This window comes from Camarhynchus parvulus, chromosome 4 (genome assembly GCF_901933205.1).
Source record: "Camarhynchus parvulus chromosome 4, STF_HiC, whole genome shotgun sequence".
Taxonomy (NCBI): Eukaryota; Metazoa; Chordata; class Aves; order Passeriformes; family Thraupidae; genus Camarhynchus; species Camarhynchus parvulus.
Genome location: NC_044574.1, coordinates 35563324 through 35576400, shown reverse-complemented (window position 1 = coordinate 35576400; position 13077 = coordinate 35563324). Strand labels below are relative to the sequence as shown.

Genomic DNA, 13077 nt, shown 5'->3' with positions numbered 1-13077 from the left:
GAACCACACGCATAAACACAGCTGACCTAAAAGACCTACCCACCACTAGGTTATAATTACTCCAGCGTATTCACTAGTGAACAATGATCATATATCTAGAATAATTTGGAGAAATTGCAACATAACATCTTTGAGAAAAGGTAGCCTCCATATGCTGCCGAACAGCTGAAACTAATTTTCATTTTCTGGCCTTTGTGCCACATGTCATGGGTGTGGTTGAAGTATACATGTTTTACTGAATTCTTATGATATCACAGCGATGAGCACCTTTTTTATTAATTTTATCTGTATTAATAAAGTGGTATCATAAAAATAGAAGATACACAAATTCTACACATAGCTGAAAATAGTATCTTTTTTCCCTTTAAAATGTTTAACAGCACAGTTCATATGGTAAAAAATCTCAGGAAAAAATGCATAGTGCTCAGACTAGACATTGTCAGAGTCCAGAACCTTTTAATAAAAGAAAACCTTGTAAAAGATGTCCAGTTCAGAGGGATTTATTAAATCTTCTCCAGTCTACCCAAAAATACAGGCTAATAACCAACATGCTGGTCCAGACCTACATTCAAAGATCATCTATATTTTGTTACAAGAGGACAGCAAGAGGGAAAACACCAGTGTTAGTCTTGAACTTGAAGCAAGAATTTAATGAACATAAACTCCCAGATAATCTTAGAAAGCAGACCATGTTGCAGAAAAAAAAGGTAAAAAGAAGGTCACTAGTAGCCTGCCTTGGGAAAAATTCCATCTGCACAGTAAATTTGATGATCATCTTGGTTTAAATATTGAACAGGACACACAGCAAAATTGTTCAATACCACTAGAAGGTTCAGTATACCCTGCCCATGACTAAATCCAAATTCTACAAATTAAAAAAAAAGTACAAGCAAAAATCTTTGAAAAAAGGGCATATAAGAAGAATATATTTTTTTCAAAAACTGCAGACAGCCACAGGAGACCCAAAGCATATTAATCACTGTAATACCATGTGATACAAACAAAAAACCCCCTTCAGCTGGTAAGAAAACTCCTTTCAACCTTCCTTCCAGTTTCTTAAACCCTTTTAAATTGCATCATCATGTCTTCTCACAGATATCCTGCCAAAAACCTGACAGCAACATGCAAATTACTCCATGGCATTGTTAGGTCTTAATCACAGACACTCATGTGCTTCCTTTTTGCTTATATTGGTATAAAACCAATGGGATTACCCACAGTGCATGACATCAAAGATGTATATTTAGATGCACAGAATATTCTTAGTTGGAAGGGACCCACAAGGATCATCAAGTTCAATTCTTAAGTAAATGACCCACGCAGGGATTGAACCACAACCTCAGTGAATGTCTTTGCAAAATCAGAACTTTGGTCACTGATTTTTCAGATTTCCAGATTTACTGATGTCTGTAATTTTTGAAAGCAATCAAGGGCCACATATGCACTTACAAGCAAATCTTAGTCTTTTCTATAACATTGGTAGGCACTGTGGATAAAAGGGATCCTTAATGCTCTATCAGAACTATGAGTTTTCCAGCAAAATTGATACATTAGGTAGCAAATATAAGTCAAGACTAAATAGTAGACATGTTTTGTGACTCAGAGGAGTAGATGTCAAGCTGATTATGAACACCTGGAAAACAAGACACTTTTAATCTAGTTAACCATCTAGTTAAGTAACATGGCAATAAGGCTCCTGACTACCATGAGAACTGCAAAGAGAACCTGCAGATGTTTCCAAGGAACTGCAATCTGCTACTAAGAGAAAAGGTGGGGGAAATCATGGTTATGTTTATTTATAATGTCAAAAGTGTATGTTGGTCAGAAGCAGTGGTTAGTGTGTCAGTAAAAAATTAGAAGGCTGAGAAATTCTCTGAAGATAATTGTGCTGCTGTATTGAAATACCACAACAAATAGGAAAAGCATTTTATATATCTAATATACTCAGACTAATTCATAATAAAGTAAATTACTGTATTTGTGTCAATCAGCCAGAAATGTAGATTCCTTTTCTATATGGGACTGGTTTATCAACAAATCATGAACAAAGGCAAACCAGTTTAAGCAGGAAGCATTTCACACTAAAGCTACTCAGTTTAAAAATCAATAATACAACGTTCAATAATATAATTGAATACCTTCATGACCAACACCGTGGCTAGTAGTCAATGGTCCCTTTTTCAAGGCGATTTCAGACATTTACTTTCATCTTCAGTTATGCATATTGAGTTACTATTTACAATGACTTATCAACCCGTTAGCCCCATAAATTCCAGTACATGTTTTTTATTGGTTATAATGTTTTTGAAAAACACTATCATTTAGAGTTTATAAGTTCTTTCACACCATATATACATTTCAAAATATTATTTTATTTTACTATCATCATCATTATCAGTAAAATAAAAAATTATTTCACAGACATCTGGTCAGTTAAAGTTTTCCACAATGGACTAATCCAGCAGACAGAGAGGCTGTATTTGGGCTCACTGCACCCAGTATCAGATACTACATCCTCTCCTACTGCAGCTGCCTGGCCTGTTTAACACTACACTCAGGTAAGGCACTAAAGCATTTGTCTGGTCCAAGTGACAGCAGCACATTCATCTCAGCCATTCCCCACCTCCTCCATTGGAAAGGGAGAAAATCAAACATAAACATCTCAGAGAACAGATCCCAACTCCAAGTTGTGTCATGAACATGGTAAATAAATTATGCAGGAAAATGTGGCTGGAAATAAATTTTCATTACAGAGGTTGCAGAACAAGCAGACTAGTAAAGAGCAAGGAGTTGCTGAATACATATCACTTAGTGCATATAAACTAAGACACACTATGGTTTTTAAGTGGCAAAAGGCAAGGATTAATTGTCTGGACAGGTTAAGGTAATTTTACCTTGTCTATCACCATTCACTAACAAGGAAAGCAATCCTCAACTGAATGACTTCGCTGTTGCTTAGACAGTCCACAAATGCTCCCAAAGCATTCATGGTACTGACAGTAACATTCCCTGTCTCAGAGCTGAAAATCTTTTGAAGGTTGTATGGTGTGAGATGAGTCATAAAATGGTAAAAGAGACTGGGAACAAACAATGTGGCAGATGGAAGTAGAACACAACAGGGTGTATGTAATAGCTTTCTTCAGGAGAGATGAGAGTCAGAGCTTTGTGCCATCCAAGCATAGGGATAACTCAGTTTGGATGGGTTTCCTCATCTCACCCTGCAGTACCAATCAAAACCATGGCATCAGAACCTCAGGATCTACTCCTGCATAAAAATAAGCAAACCTAAATTCTTTGCATTGGTCAAAGCTCCTCACTTGAGAACTGCAAAGATATACTCCAAGCCCTTCCCATGGTTGTTTTCTAAAAGCTTTTAAATAGATTCAAAATTATGCCAGGTGCTTACAATGGCATGTATCTTAATAGAGTAAGGGATGATTTGGTAGGAAAGCAGGGGGTGGGAGGCTTTGACAAACTACATAAAGAAAGCTAAAGTGATTCACCAGTAGCAGAGAGTGCCACTACACTGTGGAGCCTCCTACATTGGCTGCATCACCTTTCTAAGTAAGGGGGTGCAATACCACCTTCCTTCACCAGAGAAACTAGGCCAACAGGTCAATTGTGATAACTCTTTTCCATGAATGTGAAGTGATATACTTTCCTTTTCCAACTAACAGAATCTTTCCTATCTCTCATCACTTTAAGATTAAACTAGACTGACTCTCCCTTTGCCCTCACCTGTAGCCTTAAATAGCTAGAAACTGCCCCCAGTTACAATATTACCATAGTAATTTTATGGTATTATTAGTAGCCATGAACATAGTTGCTGTTTTACTTGAGGGGAAAATGTGCTTAAACTATTTGTTCACTATTTAAAAATGATAATTCAAATGCATGCTTCTATTAACTTATGAAAAACATAAATGTTCTTTCAATTCTAATATACTCTTCCACCATAGTTTAGTAGTGGACTTGTCAGTGCTAGGTTTATGGTTGGTTCTGATGACCTCAGAGGTCTGTTTTGACATAAATGATCATATGATTCCCCTATTACCATATCAACTTCAGACTTCTGAAGCCCTCCAAAGGTATTTCAAATTCTACTGCTTACTCCTTTCTTCTTCTGTTCATATTGCCTCTCTTGAACCTCTATCAGCACAATCATCAATCATCTCTACTTTTTTCTCATTGTACCTTAGTGCAGAACAATCCCTGCCTAATCACTTAGCTATGCTACTACTCTCTTCCTTCAAATTCCTCCTTAATGTCCAATTTTGCCTGTATAAAATCATTCTTCTGCAACCTGAGAAGTAGGATGTGACCAGCTATGACTTAATTAATAAACATCCGCAGTTGTCATCTTCTATTACATGTTCCCAGAAGAGATTTTAAAATGCTGCAGAATTTAATTTCCATTACTTCCAGGCATGGAAAAGTAAAAGCAAAAGAAAGAAAAGAAAGTACTTCCACAGAAAAATGAAAAGCAGGACAACAATCAAAAAGAGCTACTTTTTTCTTTTTTCCTTTTTGTTTTTTCTTTTTTTAAGAGGAATTAAAAAAAAAACAAAACTGCACTCTTGCGGTACAAATAGGAAGATACTGACCAGCAAGGGGAAAAATATTGTTGTCTTAAGTTTTTTTAAAATTATGGCAGTAGTACCTTTCTGCAAATCTCATACACCAAAAGTGTAGCAAATGCATTTTGTTGGTCTAAGTTTGTACTAGAACCTCAGCAAATGCACTGCTTAATTTAAAAATTGATACTAAATTTATTGTGATATTCCTTTGCTGAAGAATTGTATTGTTATCAGTACTGTGGGAAAAAAGAGAAACTTTCACTATGTGAACCAAATAAAAAAGTCCTCAGAAACTGTCCAAGCACAAATGTCAGGTGCATTACAAATGTAAAAAAGAGTAATGCTTGCATTTAGTAGTTGCATTTCAGCAACTGTTATTTGGAAAAATGTTGCTCCAGATGGCTGAAGTATAAATTTTGGAAGGAGTACTGAACTCCTACACGATAACTAGTAAGAAGGAGATGAAAATTTTAGAGACGGAAAAAAAATAAAAGACAAAAATTAGCCTTCTTGAGACTAATGCGTTGAAGAGTTACCATGGACAAGCTAAGAGAATACATAAGCCACTTTTTTGTGTCAGTGGTGTTCCTCCATAAGACCCTAGAGCACACATACACAATTGTTCCCAGTTTTGTTAATTCATACTTGGTGTATATCTTTGACTCTCTCAATTTTGATGCTCTGAGTTTGATCCCTCTGCAGCTGAGAAAATGACAAGACTTATTTCTCATTCCTTGCACAGTGGAACTCAAGTCTCCCTAACTCCCCACTCCCACATGAGAAAGATTTGTGCCAACACATCAATGTGGGACTTGCTGCCTGTCTCAGAAATTGGCCATGTGATGAGATATTAGCAGGAATTTTGCATTTTAGTCACTTGAATTGGCTGAAAATTCTCCTGAAATAGAATTGTCAAACAGAATATTAACTGACAAGGTATTTAATCTAAGATCAATATTCACCTTTGCCTTTTTTATTCTGTTTTTTAATGGCCATCAGCTGCCTATATTCTTCTTGGAATTTATAAAATCATTCACAGTGTTTAAAATATGAGGCAAAACAGCCCAAAAATGTGGTTGGTTTTTTTATCATTTTCTACTCAGTCCTCCATATAAAACCACTAGGAGGAAACAGCATGCTCTCACCTATGTATATGGAGAGAAAAAATAGGTAAAAATTATTTTGTCAAGAAAGCAAACATTATGGTTATGTGGGGCCAGTAGCATTTCCTCCATTCTTCCATGTTGAATTTTAGTGCAGTGGCAGGCTGCTTAAAACAGGTTACAAAGTCACATTGCCAAATTGTTTAAGGTACTTATCAGAAATTAATGCACAGTCACAATCTAAAATGAAAATAATTCGTATATTAAGCATAACAATTTCTCAACTCTTCTCCATAAGGAACCTAACCACTCAGCTGAATCAAATTTAATTTTGCTGCCTCTACAGTATTGTTCTTATTTCCTATTTTTAGAGTAATTGGAAACCCAGAATAGCCCTTTTTCCCCAAAGGTGAGCCTTTACTTTCACAAACTGTCAAAAAAGCTTCGTATTGTCAAAAAAATTCATATTGCTATTTTGATGCGGTATTTTTTCACTAATTATTGTAAATCAATAATTTAAAATACATTCAACACTTTTTTCTATGCATTTACATCTCCTATGAAAAATCTTTTTAATATAGCTTATTTATGAAATTGACATCCAAGTGTCAAAATAACCATGAAGACTTAAATTTTCACACATTGAATTGAGGATTCAATCTGCCTTGGGGCAGTTGGAATGTTTCTTGCCCTGAAAGAGTGTATATAAAATTATAATTAAGTCCTATTAATGCTGGATTTTCATGCCTAGGACTAGTATAATGTCAAGCCTGTGAGAAATACAAAGTTTTCTGCTCTTAACAGAGACATTCAATGTTAAAGATTAAGTAAGCAAGAAAGACTAAATTTATTTACATCATTATCTTAGAATAAAAGCCTAATGTATTGAATAATAACATATTCAAATTACAGGTCTACCAGTCAGGGCTCCTTATGTAATAATATTAAGTAAGGTAGCCTGTAGTTACTACATAAAGGAGAATAACTCTTGCAGTATTAGAGCAATTAACTTCAAATTCATATTGACTGTTATTCCATTTTTCTTTAATAAACCATATTGATTGACTACTAAGGAATATTAAGCAGGAAATACAGTGAGGTAGTTTGCCAAATGCTAAAATTTATTTCCATATTTAGCATTGATTACAAAGGAAATTTATTTACTCTGTTAGTGACTTTGTAACTGTTAAGTGAGTATTTTATCTGATACTCTTATTAAACACACATACCTTTAAGGACAGGAAACAATAAACATGATGAAAGTTAAGACCATTCCACTCTGAAGCAACTTGCAAAAATCCAATCTGAACACAAGCTTGGGAACTAAGCCTACTAAGTTGAAAAGATATTCCTAAAGGAAATAGAGATTGACCTCTGCTCACCATGTTTTCTTTAAGAATCAAGCACTACAAATCCAGATTTGTATGGAGAATATCAGCCCGCACATGTCCACTACTTGCTACTCATAAGGCCAAATTTAAACACTATTTCCAAGTTTCCTTTTGAATACTAACAACATAAAAAGATCTAACTGAAGATACAAGCATGGCTGTCACACAAAGTGTGGCATTTACACCAAAGAACAAAAAATAACTCCTCTGCTTTATTTACAAGTATTGTCACCAAACAAAATCAAAGTGCAAAATACTGGGATTTCCTCACTCTTATTTTAACCAACTTTGCAACAACAGTCAAAAGAGAAGAAAAATTCTTCTCTTTTAGAGGGAAATAAAAAGATTTAGAAGACTAACTTAGAAAGGATGTCAGCAGTGTTTGGACTGTTTGGCTGTTGATGTTTCTTAATATTAAATAAAACATATAATTTTCATTCATAATTTTAATGTCACTACTCTGTACTATCCTACTAAGTCAGTCTACCATTTTCCAAAACGTACTGAAGTAAGAGGAAACAATTTACCCTCTCATGGCTGAAGAAGCAGAGGCTGTGCGTGCATTTTACTCATAGCATCCTAGTCTCCTTATGATTTTCTTCCAAAACTCTGCTTAAAGCTCCCCTTTACTGGTATGCTGTGACAACAAATGAAAAAACTCTGATAATAGGCTGCAGATCTACTTATATTGCTAATGCAGGCCAAACATTATTTTCTGGCATTCAATCATTTGTAGTCACAATAACACTACATATTTTTTTGCTATCCTACTGGTGAAATCTTAACTGTATTAGCTATACTACAGCCAAGAGAGCTTAAGTAAAATTAGGCTCTTCCTCCTGTTTGCTGCTCTATAAACACATGATGCTCCATTCATTCCCATTTATTTTATATAGGAATTCAAACTGCAAAATGCAGTTATGGATGAATCATTAAAAAAGTCAAATTCATCTTCCATTTAGTGCAAATGGTGTGATTTGCTGTGTTCCAGAACATCTCTCTTTTTTTCTGAAACAGATTGTGGTGAGAATAATCTTTCACTCCCCTGTACCAAGTTCCTTACAGTGCAAAAAATGACCATGCCTGCCCTCTGAAAAGTTCTTTATTGGGATGAATAACTGGGGCTGGGGACACCATTGCAGTCATAGTGCTATCTCAGAGAGAAGACCTGAAATGCAGAGACTGGAAATATACCTTTTTCCGCATCATAAAGCTATCAGTTTGACATCATTGTCTTTCAAACACTGGCAGCTGAGACTTATCACTGCCACATGCAATTTATGCATGAGTTTTTCAAAATTAGCATGCATCCCTAAAGACATCAGTGAAATTTCTGCCTTTTAGTGGACCTGATACTTTTTGAAAAATAAACCCAGTTTAGTTACCCTGGGTTTTTCAGACAGCAAATCTGCAGTCAAATGTCTTAGTATGTTTGAAGTCTAGGATGTAGCATAATGTCAGAGTTACAGAAATCATGAACAAGTTGGTATTTCTGAGATGTTATGACTTTTTACCTTCTAGAATATATTTTACTGTTAATTTACTTCGTATTTGAGATGGACTTCCTATACACTTTCAGTTCTTGGACAGCTAGTGATAATTCCAGAGCAAATACCTTTGAAACCTCCTCCCCAGCCTTTACTGAGTTCCTAGCAAAGGGGAAAAAATAGGGTGGAGGAGGCACAATAAGTCTTCCAGAATTTTAGAACAGGAATTTTATGAGTATAAATTATTCTTGGTTTCAATTTTTACAGCCTTATACTTGAAAACTGCTGGGCAACAGCCTTATCTCATTTAACCATATTAAAGTAGTGATGCCAGTATGAAAACACACTTTCTGCAGCCAATGGAAAGAAAATGGGGAGGGGAGAAGATGAACCTTACTTTGAAGTGTTTCTAATTATTCATTACTTTCAGAAAAAAAAAATGTATCTCCCTGCTTATAATTTTCCAAGATACGGGCATGAAGAAATCATAAGTATTAAATATTAGCATGTTGAGAGACTGTGGCAAAAGGTCATTATTTGAAACCACTGTGTTAAGAATTGTGTTTGCACTTAATTATATCTTATTTGATAAAATTCTCAGAAATAAAGGCTTCCAAATCTGCTAGAGCTATCTTGATCGTATTTATGAAACGCATCAATATGAAGTTATTCACTTCCATCATGGCTGCTAGCAAGACGTAATGCTGTTCAGTGGGAGGTTCAAAGCATCTGCTGTGAAAAGCACAGGAGCTGATAAGCAGTGACAATTTATACACCCATTGATTTTGTATAAATCAGAAAAGAGAAAGAAACATTTTCATTCGAGATGGCAGGAGGATGAAAAGTAGAATATATAAATTACCATATATCTGAAACACTACAATTAGCAAAATTGGTCTGGATGACCTGGAACTATCCTGTGGATATCAATTAAACACACAGTAGATAGAGCACACTAAAAGAAAGCAAAAAGACCCTAGAAACTATGAAAGAGAACTACCATGTCATACTAGTACCAGTCAATATTTTTCAAGCGCAAAATGCAAAACTTAAGGAGATCCAGGATTTCATAATCATCCCTATACTTCCCTATCATACAGTCAAGCACCTCCAAAATTCAAAACTGAAAATATTTTTTTTAATTTTCCTCCTGAATTGCAAATTTTCTTGAAACTCTAAATATATTCTAGAAGCTGTTATAACCCAACAGGGGAGCACATTTTGAAATGACAAGTTCACAGGTGTGATGACAGAAACTAAACAGCATTCCCTTTCTCACCAATAAGGAAAAATACATATGATTTGTGAGCTTTTAACATCCTTGTGCCACTGTCTGTGATGACAGCTGGGTACCACTAAAGGGGAAAAAGGTTGAACACATGGCATTTTAAATGGGGGTGGGGGGTAAGTAGTGTTAGCTGTTGTAATCACACTATTAATCACACCATTTTGAGTGGCTATTGGTCATTCAACTGCTTATCATACGAACAATGAGGGCACTGTTTATCAATAGCAAATTCTTTCAACATACAAAAAATATTCAATTTTTTCTCTGTGTTTTTTCTTTCCCCTGTAGTTTTTTTTTTCCCTCTCCTTAATAAGAATTTAGGGATTTTGAATTTCACGCTGTTTCTTCAGGCAACATCATTTGGTAGCAATGACGTATTTTGATTTCTTGGTCACACAGTTCAAATTACTAGTTTTAGGAAGCAAAAGAATGCATTTCAGAATTTTTAAAAAAGCATGTGTTCTATTTCTAGGTGTAAAGCACCCTAAACAATTTGAATCATAGAGTAAAAGTATTGATTTTTACCTTCAGGAAAAAAAAACACACCAAACCAAAACAAAAACTGACCTGTCCTGTACTTTCCTATTCTATCTTTCATTTACAAATAATAAAATTCAACTGAAGAAACTGCTGTAATCAAGTACTGATGTACTTATTTATAAAAATAAGTGTGTGTACACATGGAGCACATATATCCTCTTTTAATGTTGTCATGACTATATACTGTGCATCTAGATCAAGACCATAAACAATTCAAAGCTGCATTCTGTCTAAATGGGTCACTTATAATGAGAAAGCATGACATTTACATGTAGGAAGCAGATTGATCAGGGAGCAGAAAAACAGAATATGGCCTCAGTGGAGAAAAATATGCCTTTACAGGCAATTTATGCTGAATTATTTGGCAACTTCCTATATCTTCCTCCAAGAATGGAAGTGAATTAGAAAAATGTAAAATGAAAGCAATAAAAATTTAACACAGCAAATATTCACTAGGATTACCCTTTGTGCTAGCAGTAAAGAAAAATGAAAAAAGCCTTGGTTCCTTTCAGTACTGTTATGTCTCTTGTACAGAATAACACTTAAGTGAAAAGACTGAAAACACTGTGTCTCCCAAAGATCCACACATTAATTAATTGTCCACAATCACTTTAAATTGGACTTTTAAGTGCTAACATATCCTATAACAATCAGTTGTTTTCATTCAGAAGCCATGGAACAGAAATGCTCTGAACATGCTGTGTACATCTTGCTAAAGCAATTTCAGCTGCAGCCTGCAAAATTAATTTCTGCAAATCTATGCCATGCGAATATTGGAATGATAGCAAGTCTGCTGCAGCACATTACAAAACCAAAGTGGCAAAAAGGCAGAGGGAAATTTCAATACTGCCTAATACATACAAAATATACCCCAGGTCTTTGTTCAGACTGGATTCTCATTCAAGGTGTAAATACTGGCTACATTGTTAGATATCCAACTGAAACCAGCTCCAAATATTGTGTGAGTAGCTCTCTCATAGTTCACACTAGACTCCCTTGACCCAGCTGGACAAGCGTGAAAACGTGAAATAAATGAACATTAACAAAGACTAGTCTGGAAAGCAGGCTGCATTAAATGCTCGCAACATTATTCGTATAGGTGCAAAATTTGCTACCTAGATTCTTTTTATACTAGATATCAGCTGGCAGTCACTCTTTTAATGCTATGTGCTACTGCAGAGAAAAAAATGAAGTAAATAATATGAAAATAATGTCTTTCCCCATCTGCCACATACAGATACTCCCCAACCTTACAGCACGCTGCTAAGACAAATAAAGAACAGCAAAATAATTATCTCCATGCAAAGAAAAAGCAATTTTAACACAATACCTTTCTGTGTTTGTCCCTCTTCCATATTCTCTTCCATGGCTACCTTTCTTCACTAGAAACAGCTACAGAGAATTAATCAAAAGCTTCAGTCAGATGTAGGAAAAAGTGTGGATTTTTTTTTCCCTGGGAAGCTCCAACGGCAGAGGCTTAGGCAAGTCCTCAGAGCTTAGCTAAGGCTCCCTCACTCTCCTTGTTTGCTTGGAGACAGGCTGTCAAGTGTAATTTCATTCAAATTACTCTTCCGTGAAGATTATCAATTTTTCTTCTCAAAGCTGCCCATTGTGTACCACTGTAAGCAGGTATTCAAATGAAGAGCCTGTGAATTTTGGGGGGAAATTTGGTCTGAGCCCTTATAGCAATGACACTGATTCATAAGCCTCACTTTGCATATAAAATGGAGTAAAGAAATCGAGGTTTGTATTGAAATCTGTGTTTAAATTGGAAACAGGCTGTACTGAAAACAGATGGAGGAGTGTCCTCCTAAAGGGAAGCAGACCACCAACCCATAATTCCCCCTATTTGCTAGTGAAGTGGGAAAGCCCAAATGCCTGTGGGTTCTTTATGCTGTATTACTTGTCTTTCTCTCTCTCTCTCTCTCTCCCCCCGCCTCTCCCCCTCCTCCTGTATCAGCACATTTAAGAATAATATGACTCTTCATTTCTCTTCTTCTCATATATCTGTATCATCAGGAACTAACCACAAATATACACTATTGCCCTTACAGTATTCTAAAAAATATCTTTATAGCAATACAATTTTGTGTGTATGTATATGTGTTTACACACACAAGCACAATTCAACACAACACAATAATCACTGCAAATTTTATGCACTGTACACATCCTCATTGTCACAGTAAACAGGAATTTAGAGGCAGTTCAGAGGTTTAAAGCAGTTTTTGCATCAATTCTTTTTCTGATTCCTCATATCTCAAATCAGCTTTCTTCAAAGCTCTTTTAAACTAACCAGATCTTAAAATGGTGAAGCACCACATGTGGGTATGTACACAAGGAAGCACATACAGACACATACACTTCTAGGAGTTTGCTCTGGAAAAACATAGGTTAAATACACTGTGAGGGCACCTACTAATTTGGGGAGATCTGCAGTCTGATTTGGAATGCAAATTGGACGCTGCAGTCTAGCAATAAATTAGCATTTTTGTACCTTTGTCTACAGAGTAATATCTCATCATTTTAAGACTTCCATTATTCCTCCAAAACTGCAAACTGAACACAATTCCAATTTTTCTTTGCAGGTTTAACTTCTCATCCTTCTGGGGGAAGTGACTAAAACTTAAACAAAAATAAAAAACTACTATGGCTGAAAACTCCTATTAACATATGATAAATAGCTCATCC

The 13077-nt window shown here is 35.5% G+C and overlaps 1 protein-coding gene across 1 annotated transcript in view; it reads right to left on the bottom strand.

Annotated features, from left to right (window-relative positions):
• Nucleotides 1-12278, bottom strand: part of GPM6A (glycoprotein M6A) — a 115618-nt gene extending 103340 nt beyond the window's left edge. The window contains exon 1 of the mRNA XM_030947698.1: nucleotides 11717-12278. Coding sequence (XP_030803558.1) covers nucleotides 11717-11753 — 37 coding nt within the window. The 5' untranslated portion in view covers nucleotides 11754-12278. The remainder of the gene's footprint in view (nucleotides 1-11716) is intronic.
• Nucleotides 12279-13077: the final 799 nt, after the last annotated feature.